The following is an 18,253-nucleotide window of genomic DNA, read 5'->3' as shown; positions in this document are numbered from 1 at the left end:
CAGGAATAACGCCCGACGTGCAACGTCCTTGCTGTTGCAACGTCATCTTTCTCGGGGAACGTGTCAATGAACGCCCGTTCCCGGAAGGTTTCGGGGATTGCCCAACTCTGTCGCTTTTAGAAACGGAGAGCCGAGTGGCGGGGTTGCTGGGAAATTGATGCAAGAGCATCGATTCTCCTCTGGAACCGGTCGTTACCTCCGATACTTCGAGGTAGAAACATTATTACGAACCGCTGCTTCTGGATAGAATGTAAACTTGTACACGATAGAGTTTAATACTAAACTTACCAAGCAGTAATACTAACTGGCATATACTGCTTCGCATAAAGTGAGAAGACCGAATTTATTTAGAATTTGTACAGTTTTTATTAGAAAACTTGCAGCGATAATGTAACTTATTCAAGCGTTTTTCACGAAAGAGTCTCGGAACTTTTCGGAATTGTAAAATAAGAAAGCGGTTATTTTGACCGCGGTAGGTTTAGCATTAATTAATTGCAAGTTGGACGAGGCTGGACAAGGCTCGGAGGGCGTAGACGCAGAGTCGTTGAATATATTACACGTACATATACGGATATACGTATAATATGCATGTACGTATATGCGAGTGTAACGAACCTGGTACCTATACGTGTACGCGCATAGACGTAAATTATATATATATATATATATATATATATACGTACGATATCAATTTTTAACAGGGTTTCCTTGTTTTTCAACGTACCGCGCCACCGGTTCCTTCTGTTATTGGACCAGCGTTATAGGAAATCGATGGTCTCTCGAGAGACCTCGTCGTTGGTGGAATAGAAACGCTCGCGGAGCTCTTGCGATTCGAATCTTACGTCCGGAGTCGCTGTCGAGAGAGATTGCGCGACAATAATCTTCCACGTGCCTGTTACAGAAACTCCGAAGACAGAGTTTATCTATCTAATCATCTTCCGCGAGAATCGGCATTTTCGACTCGTCTACCACTCGAGCAAGCGCTTGCGAAAATGAGCGAAACAACCGTGGAATTAGCGAGGTGCAACGGAATACGGTAATGTCTCCCTAACCGACGCTCAGATTCTGTAGAAAAATGGACAATTTTTGGAAGAGGAGATACGATTGTTCGAGCCTCGCGGCTCGTTATTATAATTGTGGACAATTTATAACTATGAAAATAAACCGCAAGGCTCGAACAATCGTATCTACTCTTCCAAAAATTGTCCACTTTTATGCACAATTTGGGCGACAATTAGGGAGACATTACTGTATTTCCATTCCGGTCGTTCGGCGAGCGCGTGCGACGCGCAACGACGAGAATAACGCGTCGCGACGCCATCTTCGTCTCCGTCGCGGTCCAATGTATTTTTACAAATGGCAAAGCAGCAGGGATACACGCTCGAGCAAAGCGAACGTGGGGGAACAATAAGTGGAAGTCGCAGCCGAGGAAAGCGATCGCGATTTATGCCGGCGTATCTCGCGATAAATGGCTTACCTTGCGACGGGACCGCCGATTACTTTCCTTTCCTTTTTCCTGTGCCGACCTTTTTGTGCGCTTTCTTTCCGGCGGCTTTCCCCGGGACCGAATCCGCCGACGATCTTTGCGGCTTCGACGGCGGCAGAGGCGGCGCCTTCGGTCTCGGAACCGGGACATCCCTGAAAAGCCCCGAGATGCATCGAAAGCGCGATCGACGGATCAATATTTAACCCTTTAATGGATATATATATAATATTATATATAATCAATATTATTCATATATTGATTATATTATTATTTTTATATTGATTATATTATTATTGATTATATGATGATGATTCATTATTGATTATATTATTCATATTTATATATAATCAATATTTAACCCGGATATATCCGGCATCCATCCGATGACCAATATGGACGAGTGCCGAATACATCTGGCATCCGTGTAAGCCATATTTCTGTAGGCCCTTTACAGAATGTTCACAGGAAACATTTAAAGAAAGATTTAGAAACGGATTAAGCACAGTCATTGCTTAACGCTTAAGAAAATCTTCGTACAAAAGTGGACCGACCCAGCGTTATGCGCGCATTTTCGGCGCGGCACCCCGTACAGTGGGAGTGTCACGGCGAATAACGCGCTCGTACCGAAAGGGTTAACGTATTCGAGATAACGCTTTGCTCGTTTCGCTTCACGCTCGTAGCCGACGCGAGTCGCGTTCAAACATTTTCCGAAAAAATTAACAAATACACAAAGGTATTGCGAAACGCTGGGCCGCGCGGAGACGGCGTCGGAGGAGTTCGACGGAATCTCCGTAGTTCTCTTACTTGATAGCGATGCTTATCTCCTGCAGCGATCTATCCTGGGTGACGTTCACCCAAAGATTCGATCGCGTCCTCGGCTCGGTGCACAACCCTCGGGCCGAGCAGCATTTCGCGTAATCGCGTTCCTCCTGGGCCCGAAGCTTCCTCTCCCAGCACTCCTCCCATTTACGCAAACGTTCTTGGTCCGCCGCTTCCTTCTCCGCCTCTCGTCGTCGCCGATCCTCCTCCGTCCGGCTCGGAATTTTCTTCTTCTTGCGCTTTTTCCCGACGCTCGACATAGTATCGTTCTTTTCTTTCACGTTCCCCGCATATCGACGTCTTCCCCGAGACTCGTCAACCACCGCTTCCGGCCGCTTTTAATTGCTACAACAGTTGTCCAGGCCCTAATATCCTCCTCGCGGTTATGTCAAGCGCTCTCGCGTTCTATCGCACCGATGTCCCGGGACGTTTCCAGCCAGCAACCGAACCAACGTTTCGGGCAAACACATTAATGTCCGAATATTAATCGCGACCCATCTTTGTACTCCGATGGAAGAACGCGAACGGGAAACGTTCGACACCGAAGGGACTATTTGTTCATTGCGCTCGCAATCGCACGACAATTTTGACGTAGGTTCGCGTCGAGAAAGCGCGGTGAAGCGAGCAGCAACGCGGCGCGCTTGTTCGAAGATCGTTTCACAGGGAACGCGGAACGATCGGCGACGAGGAGCCGAAATACGCGCGAAATAAAAATAAAGGAGGATCGTTTCCCTCGATAACTTTGATCGGTTGAAAATAACGTGATCTCGATCGCATCCATTTTCGTCGGAAACGCGCAAAGGGTATAGTAAAATAGTGTTCTACGAACGCTGTTAAAAACGATCGATGGTCGATTACCGTTCAACGTTTTTCTCACTTCTGCTTGCAGTTGCAGCTATAATCCTTCACCGGACAGCCGCACTTCCTCGTGCTAGGCTCTCTGGACGACGGACCGCCGAAGGGTTGAGACGCTTTCGCCGGCGGCGAACAACAAGGAGGACACTTGTCGGCGCCCGACTGACCTAATTTCACGAGTTGCCCAGGCTGCGGGGTGCAGCAGGGAACACAGTTTCCCGAAGCTTTCCTGCTGGACGATAGTCGCACGCTTTTCTTTCAAATTTCCCTCTTGTTAAGTTAAGTTAACAACGCGAAATTCGAACGATGGACCAAAGGAAGGAAGAAGAGTAAAGCGGGAGAAAAGCGAACCGAAACGCTTCCGCGGTAAATCCCAAGCCTTTCGCTAAATACAGACTGTCCCAAAAATGTCTCGCAATCCAAAAGTGGCGGGTTCCTCGGTTGATTCGAAGCAACTATTTCCTTTGCAAAAATGTTCTCCCAGGCAGGTTGAGAGGCGAGCTCGGCTGGCGCGAGGCGACCGAGCCAATGAGCGGAACTGGGCTTCGCGCGCTGGTTGGCTGGGCCGCCTCGCGTCAGTCGTACTCGATTCTTATCGGTCACTGTTTTTCGTTGATAACTCGTTAACGGTGCATCGGAGAACATTTTTGTAAAGGAAGAAATGATCCGAGGAACCCGCCATTTCCGGATTGCGAGACATTTTTGGAACATCCTGTATATGCGGAACCGTCGCGACATCTTGATTCGCGAGTCCTTAAATTAGAATTAGAAACGGCCGAGTCTCGTCGGTACGGCTTCGTAAATCCGGTTCGTCTCCCAAATAATTAAAAATGTTCGGAGCCCTCGTCCTAGCTTTACGACTCCCGCGAGCCCTAGGTTCTAAGGGTCCTAGATTCTAGGTGCTATGCCGAAGGGCCGAGGTCCGAAGGGTCCTAGAACCTAGGTGCTAAGAGTCCTAGATCCTAGGTCCTAAGCCGAAGGCCCGAGGTCCTAAGGGTCCTAGAACCTAGGTCCTAAGGGTCCTAGATCCTAGGTGCTAGACCGAAGGTCCTAGTAGCGGTGGAACAACAAGTTCCGAGGGTCGGAGCGCGGCAGGGCGCAGCGGTTCGAAGAAATAGAAGACGCGGGGTGAAACGTACCTAGGGTGGTCTTGTCGGGAGGGGCAGCACGGCCGCGGGCCCGAGTAGGGTTGCGGAATCTTGGCGGGCGGCGGAGGGCACGGGGGTTCCGGCGCGGGGCAACAGGTCCTTCGCGAGGGCGAGGGCGAGGACTCTCCGCCGCCGTCGTGGTGGCCTTTCGTCGCGCAGGTACACTTGACCGGGACAGGCGCGTAGCAGACGGACGGTATCTTTTTGCACTGGAAAACGGGGCTGTCCTCGGCGCCCTTGAACAGGTACGGTTTCCTGTTGTGCGGTATCTGGAACCGCGTGATGATCTTCCGACCGAAACCGGAGGCCCTCGCGTACACGGTCACCGTGCCGACGCACTGGCCCGTCGCCGTCGAGATCTTGAACGTGTCCTTGATCGTCTGACAGGGGTTCGGGATCTTGAACACCTGCTGGCTCAGCACCGCGTTCATCAGGGCTCTAGCCTCGATCCGATGGCTGCCGATAACCATCACGTCCGGCAAAACTCCCGGCGGCAGCTTCTTGTAGACGGACATTTGGATCGGGAACGTGGTCAGCGGCTTTTGCAGGACGATCGAGGGCAACGCGAACAGACAGGACTTGCCCTTCTTGAAGATCTGAGTGTCGCCGTCTTCGCAAGCGCAGCACTCCGTTAACGCCTCCTGGCAGATATCTATCGCCGGCAGGCTGAGAATCTGTGGACCGTAATGCCGGCTATTCGAGGCTCTCTCCGCGGCGAGAGTGCCGCGTCCTACGGAGCGCAGGATCTTTCGTATTCCGATCCGGCAGCCGATAATCCGGATCTAGTTGCGCGAGTTCCCGAGTTAAACGGCCGTCGCGTTCCTCCGGCCGAATTTCAAATTTCAGAGACACGTGTTATGGAAAAGCCTGTGCACGCGTAATTCCGTTCTCCGGAGTACGCCGAGGAACGGTTTGCACTCCGGGAGACAGCGCGACGCGAACGCGAGCGATTTTAGACGGCGAGATACAAGTTCGAGGACCGTCGATGACTCGTAAAAGCGCAACGACGGTACTCGCGGGTTAAGGTTATCCGAGAAACATATTTCGGCCGTTCGATGGGAGACGAATATCGAATGGACCGGTGCCGACCAACGGTTACCTGAAAGGAAACGCAGGTGCAGGCGGGCAGCGGTTCGTCCTGCATCGCCCTGATCACAGGGATCTTGACTCTGTCGACCAAAAACTCGATCAGAAAAAGCTGTTGCTCCTCTCCCATGTCAAATTCGAGTCGGAAAACAGCGCGGTCTTTATTTCATGGCTCTTTGGAATTTTCTTTCCGGTCGCGGAGAAGATCTCGCGGATATTGAACTGGTAATTTGGACAGAATTTTCGAACGGGGCAAAATTGCACGCGGAAAATTTCGAAGTTCAGGATCCAAGTAGAGGGCACTCGGTGTCGACGTTTGAAATTTGACGCGGCCCGTCAAATTCTGACGCCTGTGCTCTCTCTCTCTCTCTCTCCCTCCCTCCCCCCCTCTCTGTACGTAGGATTCGAAAAATCGTTCGACAGAACCCGCCGACACCTTTCGTACCAAACAATTGAACATTCGCGTAGATCCAAGATCGCTTTATTCATTCTCGGCTACACAGAAAATCAGAAAAAATAACGCAACATCCTCGAGCTCGATCGTTCAGTAATCCTTCTTCGGCTTCTTCTTCTTCTTGCTTTTCTTCTTCTTTTTGTCCTCGTCCGTCTGCATCTCTCTGGTCTCCATCCTGACGGGCGGTCCCTTCTCGACGCCCTTCGGGGTTCTCATCTCCAACTGTATGTCCGACTTCTCGCCGGCTCCCACTATGCCCTTCTTGCCGATCCTGAGCACGAAGACGTCGTGGCTGGGATCGGAACGGTCCTGCTGGTCGGCTCGGTCGGACTCGGAGGTCACGGTGACCGTCGGTTTCTCGTCCCTGCCGGTGTCCAGCACGCCGGATACCTTGAGAACGACCGCCTTTCCGCACGGTTGCGCCGGACCGCGGCTGGATTGGATCAGGCCGGTCTTGCGCGCCTCGTCGCAGCTCTCGGGTCTCGATCGCGACTTCGACACCGTGGTCGGGTAGCCGTGCCCGAATCCGTCCGATCCGCCGAGCTGCCTCTGGCTCGCGTCCGGCTTCAAGGTCGCGCCGTCGGGGTTCCCGCAGGGCGTGCACGGGTGCTCCTCCTTCGCGCAGACCCGACAAGGCGAGCAAGCTCCTCCTCGGCCCTCGGTCAGGTCCTCCACCGAATCCTTGCCGACGTCCGCGTCCTTCGAGTCGATCACGCGGCACCTGTAGCCGACCGACTTCCGGTCCACCTCGTCGCCCTTGAAGAAGAGTCAACGATTTCAGGTTTTCGAATCCGGCCGATCGATTCTACAATGCTACACGTTGGTTCGACCTCTACCTTGAACACGTAGGCGTCCACGTCCATGTCGGGCGGCGCTTCGAACTCCGTGACGATGGTCTGTCCGAATGCGGATATCCTGACGAAGATGCAGACGGCGCCGACCTCGTCGCCCTTGTACACCAAGGGCACCTCGCCCTCGAAGCACTTCGGGGGCGGCGCCATCCTGTGCCAGCACTGCAGCATCTCCTTTCTGAGGGCCGCGAAGTGCTTGCTCATGTTCAGCTCGCCCTCGCCGATCGGAACGTCCGGCTTCAGCCCCGCCGGCATCTTCTTCTCGACGAGAAGCGACACCGTGAAGTCGAGGAGCTTGTTCAGGACGGTACGGTGATCGATGGCGAACAGAACGGACCGTCCCGAGTAAAAGTACTCGACGTCGTCGGCTACGCCCGCTTGCGGCTCGAACAGAGGATCCACCGGCGTTATCTCGATGGCCTCCTCGCTCGAGAAGTTCAGGAAGCTCGCGGTGATGGTCGTGGGGACGAAGAACATTTGGTTCAGCTTCGCCAGGCGGTCACCGGTCACATGGTGCACCAAGAACTCCAAAAGAAAGAGGTATTGCTCGTTCGTTTCCGGCGCAGCCTCTCTGGTTCCGAGCGACGCCGACTCCTCGGGGTTGTTAACCTGCGACAGGTTCGGGCTCTTCCTCTTCGAACGACTGCCCATCGCTGCGAGTGTCCAGGCTTGCGAGCGACATGGAGCGGAGAACGAGCGGGGCGACCTTCGAAGGGGATCTCGTCGGAGTTGGATCGTTGCTTCTTCGGATCGCGCGTTCTCCTCTCGCTTTCGCTGTTCAGGGTTAGACCTTGGACCGCGGCATTTCCCTGAAGTTTTCGTCGACGGCACGGGGATCGATAAGCGATGGACGATGGGTTTCAGGCGGATAGCGTAACGTTGGGAAACCAATCGCTGTTGGTTGATCGGCCGCGTTATTTTAGCTTCGGCAGCGACGAGAGGTCGTCTTCGCTTGAAATAGAGTCGCGATTACATATTACAATTACGCGTCGCGATCGCGATCGCGACGACGACCGAACACCGGACGAAAAACTCAGGGCGGAGATCTAAATGTACAGTTTCCGTTCTGTGACTTAGACATACGATAGGCATACGGCGTATAAAATGTTTCACGCTTCTTTGTTGCATTTACTATGAAGCGTAAAAAAAGGAATGTTTTATCGTAGCAATATTTTTTGCTTGGAGACTTTTGTAAACGAATCAACTTTTTATATAACTGTTGAAAATTTTTACACATTCATGGTAAAATGATAATCGAGATGCAACAAATACAGTTATAAAATACATTTTACAATAGATTTTGCGTATTTATTTTTCCTGCTTATTACATATAGAACGGAAGGAATGCCATGGTAGTTTACAAAATAGTAACATATACTGCCTATATTCTAACGCCATTTATGCAACACATACGAATCGATGCGCTTCATTTTTATCGTCCACCACAATTATCGTTTAACTAATTTATACAGTTATATACAACATATGCATTAATGTACAAGATGTAGAGTATGGGGATGAATATTGAGAACGTCGTCTATTTTTCCAATGGTGCATAATTCAAAAGTTTCTCAATCAAATCGACGTGTCCGAGGAGCATTCTGCGGCAGCAGTATCTCTTCAATCCGAGTGCATCGAGTGCATCTCTGCAATGCATAAATAAGCACATTTACATGGTAACGATATACACTTTTCCAACAAACATGTTACAAGGTATTATTACTTATAGATCAACAAAAATATAATTTGCTATTGCCACACATTTTAGGCGTTCGATATACGTAGGTTTGTTTATCTCGTGGGTTCTACGAAGTCTCGAAAGTAAGGTTAGAATTTTATCGACGGATAAACTAGTCCATAAATGATGAGAAATTATTTATTTACATATCGATAAAATGTAATAATTACCCCTCTGTGTATTCGGCCTGCAGCAGACCAAGATAAGCTTCCCATTTGTTGCCAATCACTTTCCCGCAAGTAAAACAACGCACCGGTATAATCATGCTTATAAATTGGTTCGAACTGTGGTTCAAACTGTGTTCTCTCTTTTGCCACCAGAGGGATATACATACAATAATGGGTTTTACTCCTGCAGACAACCAGATCGCAGCATGATCCGTTAGCGAGAGTGGATGTAGAAATTTTCTTTGCTCCGATTGGTTAACGATTCGCTGCTGAAACAAGATCCACTGCGGATTGGATGCGCGGTAAGCTTAGGGAGTAAGAACAGCGTACAAAAGTAAGTCCGATTACCACTACATAGCGTAGCAACAAGCTCCCGACGCGTCGTCTAGATATAACTAGGTTAAGTAAAATAGTTGGTTTTAAGTCCTTAAGTTGTAAATCTAGTTTAAGGGTAGCGCATCCACCGGATTGGTGGAGAAGGAAGGACGAAGCTGTCTATTCTGTTCCCGCCTACAGAAGAGAAAGAACCGAATAAAAAGTGTGATATTCGCAAAGAGATTCTGTAGCGATTTTCTATCCGCGTCCACATATATATATATACATACCGGCCTGCAAAATTCCCCACAATAGCTTAGATCTTAGACCACATCTACGGTACAGTCATCTTCCAATCCAGGAGCTTTCTCTTCTCCCAATTCAAGACCTTTTTATTTACTGCGTTTCCGTATCCGCGCAGTTGCTTTAGAAATAGAACGGGAGATGATCGAGAGAGGCAACTATGACCACCCACATCTTCTGCAGCTTCTCTTCCAAATAGTAATTTATCATTCGCCGAGCCTGAAAATGCGTATCTATCGTTAAAATTAGCTATCAAATTGGTACCGAGATTCGATGGAAAATCAAGTTGATAGTCGCTATTAGTCTCGTTTCGTTGATATTGTACTCGTGTTGCGCGGTCTCTCGGCTTCCGAGCAACGCCAACCCATCGGCGTCGTTAACCTGCGACAAGTTCGGGCTCTTCCTCTTCGAACGACTGCCCATCGCTGCGAGTGTCCAGGCAACGGAGTGGACAACGAGCGGGGCGACCTTCGAAGGAGATCTCGTCGAAGTCTGGTCGTTGCTTCTTCGGATCGCGCGTTCGCTCGCTTTCGTTGTTCAGGGTTAGACCTTGGACCGCGCGGCATTTCCCTGAAGTTTTCGTCGACGGCACGGAGATCGATAAGCGATGGACGATGGACGATGGGTTTCAGGCGGATCGCGTAACCTTGGGAAACTAATCGCTGTTGGTTGACCGGCCGCGTTATTTTAGCTTCGGCAGCGATGGAAGGTCGGCGTCGCTTGAAATAGAGTCGCGATTACAATGCGTCGCATCGCGATGCGATCCTTGAAAAATAAATGTTGCTGGACGTAAAGCCAAAGATGGCTTTACGTTGAAGAAACAGCCTTTCTACCAAAACGAACCGACCTATTCTATGAATGTGTAACTCACGATCGTTGGACAAGTCATAATTGATCGCAAGCGATACTTGTACATCTGTTCCTCTTGGCTAGACATCGGTTGTTATTGGTAACCGAGGGCATCTAATGCGGCGAGTCGAGGCGCGGCGCCGCAATTCGATCGAGACGATTGAATTAGGCGAAAGTCTCCGTCACGAGATGATATCTGGACCCACGGCTTTTAGATCGGCCGATCAATCGAGAGACCGAGGGGGCTTCTTGGACCCCCCTGGCGCGGACGACGGCTGGGTCATTGAGGCGCTGAACTTGAGATGCCGAGAATAAGCGGAGTTAGTACATATACAGGGTGTCCTAAAAATGTCTCGCAATCCGGAAACGGCGGGTTCCTCGGATCATTCGAAGCAGCTTGTTCCTTTACAAAAATTTTCTCTCAGGCACCGTTAACGAGTAATTAACGAAAAACAGTGACCAATAAAAATCGATCGCCCAGCCAACCAGCGCGCGAAACCCAGTTCCGCTCATTGGCTCGGTCGCCTCGCGCCAGCCTAGCTCGCCTCTCATTGGTTAACTGTCTTTCGTTAATAACTAGTTAACGGTGCCTCGGAGAACATTTTTGTAAAGGAAAAAGTTGCTTCGAATGACCCGAAGAACCCGCCACTTTCGGATTGCGAGACATTTTTGGGACACCCTATATATATATTCACGATACGCGACACGCGATCGTTCGTATTGTAAAAAGATCTCTGAAATATCTGATCTGGTGCGGACCGAACCGAATAAAATAACAACGATCTAATTATTTCGTCTTCGCATTTCGGAATCGTGTAACGCGAATCCTGGATCTCGAACGTAAAAATCTAGAATCTAGAATCTAGAATCTAGAACGTTGTTTTCGACTCTTGGACTCTTCGACTCTTCGACGTTGGTCGACTCTTGGATACATTAAAGTCTTGTTACCAGACTGCGGATCTTTACGCTAAATAAAAATGTTCTTCGTCGACGATGTAAAACAAAATCTTGGCTGGCCCACGTTTCGTTCGTCCATTTTTGCTATGAACTCGTTAAATCCGCGGTCTACTTGTTTACATCGAATCGATAAGCTCGACGAAACATATTTCAAAGTCGTTGAAATCGCAGCTGGCTACCATCCCGTGAATTGCAAATTAATCGGAACAGATGTCGGAACGATCAGCGTATACGGTTTCTCATCGTTCGATCGGAAATTGCTGCTCCGTTCTTGTTCGGTATACCAGGAACGTATAGTAGCGTCTCGTTGCTCGAACAGCCGTCTGGAATTTTAATTGTTCCCCAATTAAAGCAACGAAGGGACACACGTATTGCGTCGGCAATTTCGACCGATCGAATATAGGCCACACGGGTAATAAGACGTCCGAGAACCAATCTACCGCGAAATGAATCGCGCTCGACACTAATTTCCTAATGAATCGCGAGTGATTTCTAACTCGTAATTTCTAACCTAATTTCAGCGAGAACTAGGCGAAACTGGTTCGATCGTTAATCGTGCGCTGATAGATTCGGCTTTGCTCTCGGGGTGAAAACGGCTCCCGTTCTTCCGTTCGTTTCATCGATTCGATACGATTTCTCAATTTACAGCCTCGCGTTCCATCTTCCCTCGTTCGGTACGAATTACAGTAATGCCTCCCTAATTGACGCTCGGATTATGCAGAAAAATGCACAATTTGGGAAGAGGAGATGCGATTATTCGAGCCTTCCAGCTCGTTTTTATAATTATTGAAAATCGGTAACTATAAAAACGAGTCGCGAGGCTCGAATTTGCGAGACTCCTCTTCTCAAATTGTCCATTTTTGTGGACAATCTGAGCGCCAATTGGAGAGACATTACTGTACATTGATGTCTCCTTAATCGACGCTCTGATTCTGCAGAAAGATGGACAATTTGGGTAGAAGAGATACGATTATTCGAGCATCGCGGCTCGTTTTTATAATTGCAGACAATTTATAACTATAAAAATAAACCGCAAGACTCGAATAATCGTATCTCCTCTTCCGCAATTGTCCATTTTTGTCGACAATCTGAACGTCGATTAGAGAAACATTACTGTATGGCGTATTCGCGACAGACGACCGAAGAACGGGAAGAAGTTTGCGGAAAATTTCGCTGCAACGATGGTAGAGCACGCGGAAGAAGAAAAGATCGACGAGTAAACGATTCGTTTGTTTGTCTCGATATCGCGATAAAGCCGTATCTTCTTCAACGGGGCCGCGGCGAACGGTGCAAAATATGCGTCTCTATTTTAAGTCGTCGTTTTGGCGGGGTGGCGAGGCCGCGCAAGATCCAGAGGACTTCCGGTCGGCGATATCGACGAGTACGCGTACGAAAAATCTGGCAGGAGCCCGAGAGCAAGGTAGCAGAAAGATCGGCGAGAAGCTGCGGATGAAGCGAAGAGTACGAAGAAGCACATACAGGGCGTCCCAAAAATGTCTCGCAATCCGAAAGTGGCGGGTTTCTCGGGTCATTCGAAGCAACTTTTTCCTTTACAAAAATGTTCTCCGAGGCACCGTTAACGAGTTATCAACGAAAAACAGTGACCAATGAGAGGCGAGCTCGGCTGGCGCGAGGCGACCGAGCCAATGAGCGGAACTGGGCTTCGCGCGCTGGTTGGCTGGGCCGCCTCGCGTCGGCCGAACTCGATTCTTATTGGTCACTGTTTTTCGTTGATAACTCGTTAACGGTACGTCGAAGAAAATTTTTGTAAAGGAAGAAGTTGCTTCGAATGATCCGAGGAATTGCGAGACTCCTCCGTCAGCCTAACGGTTCAACGGCTTCCATAGGCCGTTGATTCTCTAATTTCGATGTTCGCGGTCTGGCAAAGACGAGCGCGATTCTTTTCCGTCTACTGTTCTCAATCGCTGGTCCGCCGAAAGAGCTTCTTCCATCGCGGCGCAACGTTACCCGCGCAGTTTCTCGTTTCTGAAATATGCAGCCGCGTTGGACGCGACACGCGTCACTCTGAACGCTAAACCGAAACGTAAACGACTCGTCCGTGAAACGATCGCCGTGAGAACGCCGCGTCTGCGGAATTAAATATCCGGGTCGTTACGCGAATCGAGAGGCCTTCGAAGCCATAACCTTTCCCCTGACTCTCGTAAACATTATCCCCGGCGCACTCTTTCGTCGTGTCGCAAAAATCTCGACGTTTGATCCGCGAGTTGCGTAAAACTTCGATCAAGGTCCGTGCTCTCGCTGCCGCGAAAAGTGAATGTTCGTTCGATTATGGAATTAACATTCCGTTATCGCCGATCGATTCTTTCGATCGAGTCTCTTAACGGCTGCGGCGGCGGCGATGGCGGCTAAATCTGTGTACATAGATCGAATCTCCCGCGGGCTCGTCTTTATCGCTTCACCGCGGGCACGGTTCGCGCGCGTTCCTACGCGTTCGTTGGCTCGGACTGTTAGCAGTCGTATCGACAATTTCTAATCTTTTCTATTTAGAATCTATTAGGGAAACGACGACCTCGGGCCGTCTCTTGCGTCGGACAGCTGTGATCGTCGCGGACAGTGTTTCGACACACGAAACGCGGTACAGTAATGTCTCCCTAATTGACGCTCAGATTGTGCAGGACAATGGACGATTTAGGACAATTTGGGAAGAGGAGATACGATTAATTTGAGTCTTCTGCCTCGTTTTATAGTTACGAATTATCAATAACTATAAAAACGAGATTTAAGGCTCGAATAATCGTATCTCCTCTTCCGAAATTGTCCAATTTCGTGCACAATCTAAGCGTAAATTAGAGAGACATTACTATACAGGGTGTCCCAAAAATGTCTCGTAATCCGAAAATGGCGAGTTCCTTGGATCATTAGAAACAACTTTTTCCTTTACAAAAATGTTCTCCGAGGCACCGTTAACGAGTTATTAACGAAAAACCGTGACCAATAAGAATCGAGTACGGCTAACGCGAGGCGGCCCAGCCAACCAGCGCGCGAAGTCCAGTTCCGCTCATTGGCTCGGTCGCCTCGCGCCAGCCGAGCTCGCCTCTCATTGGTCACTGTTTTTCGTTGAAAACTCGTTAACGGTGCCTCGGAGAACATTTTTGTAAAGGAAGAAGTTGCTTCGAATGACCCGAGGAACCTGCCACTTTCGGATTGCGAGACATTTTTGGGACACCCTTTATAGATGCACGCTTTGAAAAGGAGGCGCCACAGCTAACTGGTTATATTACTCGATTCTACGATGTCGGCTCTCGAGAGAAACGATTTATTCCGCAGTAGTGCGTGCAAAATTGGAGAACGACACGGATAAACGTTTCGACGATAGCGATACGCGGTGGCAGCTGGTCTACGACGCGATAGGTTTCGCAGGAACAGAGCACGAAAGGCGGGGAGAAATACGGAAATTCTCGAAACCATTTTTTTCACGGGCTGCGCAAATACTAGTCCGGCGATAAACCGACCAAGCTCCTGCTGCCTGCGCGATGGTACGGGAAAAGGCCGATCCCTGAAACGTGTTTCTAGCAGAGAGACTTCGATCTCCACGAATTTAGCCAAACAAGAGCTTCGAAGAAGAATCGGATTAATATCGCGGAAACGCTGGAAGAATCGCGAGCTAGTAGCAGCGCGTTATCGTAGTCGACATCGAGAAGCCAATACAAACGTACAAACAATTATGTCACAATTTTCCATTGATAAGCTCGGCACACGATGGATTAGTTCGATCAAACAGCAGTACCTATGCGAGCACTTACCTAAGCAGGTGCGACAGCGCGCCAGTCGGTTTAAAAAAATTGAGTACGCTCGACTGAGCGCGAGTAGCAAGTTTCGCGCGTCGCGTCGTCGCGCGCGAACGTGTCCCTTTCCGCAGAATCGATTTTCCGCACGCGCGATCCTCCTATTAAGTTACACCTCCTATAAGGTTACATTTCATTTTTTTTCGTCGAGCTTGCGGATTCCAGGACCGCGTCGTCGTCGGAAGCGGACGCGTATTGCGTTGTTATCGGCTTCGCAGTTTGTTCCTCGACTTTATTTTCATTTCTATCGCGTGCGTGACATACAAATATATATATATATATATATATATATATATATATATATATATTTATATTATTATATTATATTATTTATTATTATATTATTATATTGTGTTATATATATATATATATATATATATCTATGTACATGAAAATTTATTTCACCGGCAAATAAATACGCGCTATACAGTAAACATATTTCCGTCGATTTACCGTAATAGTGATTAATGAAAACCGCGATATACAGTAATGTCTAACTGACGCTCGGATTATGCACAAAAATGGACAATTTGGGAACAGGAGATACGATTGTTCGAGCCTTGCAGCCCGTTTTTATAATTGTTGATAATTCGTAACTATAAAACGAGGCAGAAGACTCAAATTAATCGTATCTCCTCTTCCCAAATTGTCCATTTTTGTGCGCAATCTAAGCGTCAATAAGGGAGACATCACTGTACAGTAATGTCTCTCTAATTCTCGCTCGAATAATGGTATCTTCTCTTCCAAAAATTGTCCATTTTTGTAGACAATCTAAGCGTCAATAAAGGAGACATTACTGTACTCCGTCTAACGAACCGCGAGTAGAGCAATAAGATACGAAAACATTTTGAAAGATTCCAGTCGATCGAAAGAAAACAGTAATGTCTCCCCAATTGACGCTCAGATTGTCCACAAAAATGGACAATTTTTGAAGAGGAGATACGATTGTTCGAGCCTTGTGGCTCGTTTTTTATGGTTATCGTCGTCGGAAGCGGACGCGTATTGCGTTTTTATCGGTTTCGCAGTTTATTCCTCGGCTTTATTTTCATTTTCATTTTTATCGCGTGCGTGACATACAAAAATATATATATATATATGTATATATATATATATATATATATATATATATATATATATATATATATATACATATATATATAAATTCATTTCACCGGAAAAATAGATACGCGCTATACACCAAACGTATTTCCTTCCATTTACCGTAACAGTGATTGATGAAAAACGCGATGTACAGTAATGTCTCCCTAACTGACGCTCAGATTCTGCAGAAAAATGGACACTTTGGGAAGTGGAGATACGATTGTTCGAGCCTCGCAGCTCGTTTTTTATAGTCGTCGACAATTCGTGACTGTAAAAATGAAACGCAACGATCGTATCTTCGTAACTTCTCTTCCTAAATTGTCCGTTTTTGTGGACAATCTGAGCGTCGATTAGACAGACATTGCTGCACTTTTGTTGCCGGTGCGTTGCAATTTGCATGTAATTAGGCTGCGCGCGATATCGACTATCGAGGAGTATTTGTAATTCTGTAATTGTTCTTCGCGTTAAATTTAATCTGGCTCGTTGGCGGAAATAGGTTAATGTCGTTGATAAAACAGGAGGGACGTCTTCGCGAAATTAAATATCGCGAAGGAGAGTTCGCATTGATCCGTCGAATTACGGATCGTTGATCGCGTGCCTCCGTTATTAATGAACCCCATGCACGCTCGAACGCGTACGGCCGCGGGTATCGCGAATCCTGATTAGCTTGTTGTCAACGGAGCCTTTCGCTAAATTGATCTCGTTAATTGGAACGCGTTTCCCTCGTGCCGAAGAAATGCAACGTGTATCAACGAATCGGACTTGTTTTCGGGCTTCGACGAATCAATCGGTTCGCCGCTAAATCATTCTGCGCGCGATCTCCCTTTCGGTAAATACATTTTCAAAGAAAGACTCCTTTACAAAACGCGTGTTACGCAACATATTATTATGCATTTCTGCTCGACGAGAGCTTGAAAAGATAATGGGTTCACCGATGACTCGCGCGATCCGTTGCACGTTGTGCAACGATTATTTACTTCGTTATTCGACTATCTGCCGTTAATAAAAATCGATCGGTCGACTCCTCCGCGGAGCTGGAATATATTGCAACGTAACGCAGCATTTTTCCGATCGACCGATTATCGCGCAGGGAACGCGTTATACGTCAACGATATCGAACGCATTAGGCCGAGCATAATTATCCTGCCGTTAGAAGTTCGGAGAGCGTTCGGATATTAAATCGCACGCTTCGATATTAAAGCGTCAGTTTTAGTGGATGTATACCTCTAAAACTAATATACGTATATGGCTTTTCTTCTATATGCGTGGGTTGTCATAGTGTGCGGTAGGCCCGCGGGTTAAATATTATCGACTGCGATGAAAATTCTTGATTGGTCGTTAACTCGACCGGCTGATTTCAAGTTCGCGGGCCGCGTAGTCGCGCGTGGCCGCCGCTGCAACAATCCAGCCCAGGATTTCATCATGCGTCATACGATTCCTGCCAACGATTACACGCTCGCCGGGGCGTCTTCGCGCGCGAACGCCGCACCTAAACCGCAAACGTGGACTTCGATAACGCTGGAATTTTTTCTTCGAAGGTAAAAGAAGCGCACGACCAGATAACACGGCGCTGCCTGCGCCCAACCTATTTCAGGGTTTCGATCGAGTTCGAGTTGCGATTGAACCGATAAAACGTTTGAAACGTAGGTTATCGTATCGTTCGCGAGAGATACAGGCGAAAAGTCGATATCCCTCGATAAAGGCTTCCGAAAACGTATCTCCATGCCCGTTATCCTAATAAGAACAATAATAATAATAATAATAATAATAATAATAATAATAATAATAATAATAATAATAATAATAATAATAATAATAATAATAATATTTCCTTCGAATTTTCAAGAACAATAATAACAATAATAACAATAATAATAATAATAATAATAATAATAATAATAATAATATTTCCTTCGAATTTTCTCTTTCCCCAAAATACGTGTGGTTTCCACAATTCAGCCGGATCAATCAACGTAGTCGACGAGAAACCGAAATCGTTCGAAACCGTAAGAAATACTTGCCGCGAACGAATCTTCGTTTTCCAACGGGCAGCTCTCCACGAAGCATTTGAACAGCGTGTCCGGGCGTCAGCGTCTCTCAAACACCGGAAGCGGTCGAGCCAAATCGGACCGATAGCCTCCGATTTGCAGGAAAGCGTCGCGAGACGCGGCGGCGAATCTCCGAGCAACGAGATAACGTTGTCTGGCGGCGAGTAAATCTAAACAAATTTGTTCGTCGATCGGTAGGTGAGAAACCGATAGGAGGAAGGCTCCGTCTATACGAACGGGAATTTTCGAAACTTGAAACAGAAGAAAGAA

General features: G+C 47.9%; 3 protein-coding genes across 4 annotated transcripts; all 3 read right to left on the bottom strand.

The window, feature by feature from the left end:
* Positions 1 to 2,295: 2,295 nt before the first annotated feature.
* Positions 2,296 to 5,694, bottom strand: LOC117221435 (microtubule-associated protein 10). 2 transcript variants are annotated; one of them, XM_033472397.2, is made up of 4 exons: positions 5,408 to 5,694; positions 4,300 to 4,982; positions 3,164 to 3,389; positions 2,296 to 2,650 (listed from the first exon to the last, which is right to left on the bottom strand). In XM_033472397.2, the coding sequence occupies exons 1-3, from the start codon at positions 5,522 to 5,524 to the stop codon at positions 3,179 to 3,181; spliced, it is 1,011 nt and encodes a 336-aa protein (XP_033328288.2). In that variant the 5' UTR covers positions 5,525 to 5,694; the 3' UTR covers positions 2,296 to 2,650; positions 3,164 to 3,178. The 2 variants fall into 2 exon arrangements, with proteins under 2 accessions (XP_033328288.2, XP_033328287.2); XM_033472396.2 differs by having other exon boundaries at positions 3,183 to 3,389.
* Positions 5,695 to 5,859: 165 nt separating this feature from the next.
* On the bottom strand, positions 5,860 to 7,829 carry LOC117221449 (uncharacterized). The gene is made up of 2 exons (XM_033472448.2): positions 6,685 to 7,829; positions 5,860 to 6,604 (listed from the first exon to the last, which is right to left on the bottom strand). Exons 1-2 carry the CDS (start codon positions 7,348 to 7,350, stop codon positions 5,939 to 5,941), a joined length of 1,332 nt encoding a protein of 443 aa, XP_033328339.2. The 5' UTR covers positions 7,351 to 7,829; the 3' UTR covers positions 5,860 to 5,938.
* Positions 7,830 to 7,981: 152 nt separating this feature from the next.
* On the bottom strand, positions 7,982 to 18,217 carry LOC117221454 (DNA-directed RNA polymerases I, II, and III subunit RPABC5). The gene is made up of 5 exons (XM_076523446.1): positions 17,957 to 18,217; positions 9,210 to 11,351; positions 8,953 to 9,114; positions 8,608 to 8,873; positions 7,982 to 8,345 (listed from the first exon to the last, which is right to left on the bottom strand). The coding sequence occupies exons 4-5, from the start codon at positions 8,700 to 8,702 to the stop codon at positions 8,237 to 8,239; spliced, it is 204 nt and encodes a 67-aa protein (XP_076379561.1). The 5' UTR covers positions 8,703 to 8,873; positions 8,953 to 9,114; positions 9,210 to 11,351; positions 17,957 to 18,217; the 3' UTR covers positions 7,982 to 8,236.
* Positions 18,218 to 18,253: the final 36 nt, after the last annotated feature.

The sequence above is a fragment of the Megalopta genalis genome, chromosome 1, assembly GCF_051020955.1.
Source record: "Megalopta genalis isolate 19385.01 chromosome 1, iyMegGena1_principal, whole genome shotgun sequence".
In the NCBI taxonomy this organism is placed as follows: domain Eukaryota; kingdom Metazoa; phylum Arthropoda; class Insecta; order Hymenoptera; family Halictidae; genus Megalopta; species Megalopta genalis.
This window is presented reverse-complemented; position numbering and strand designations above follow the sequence as displayed.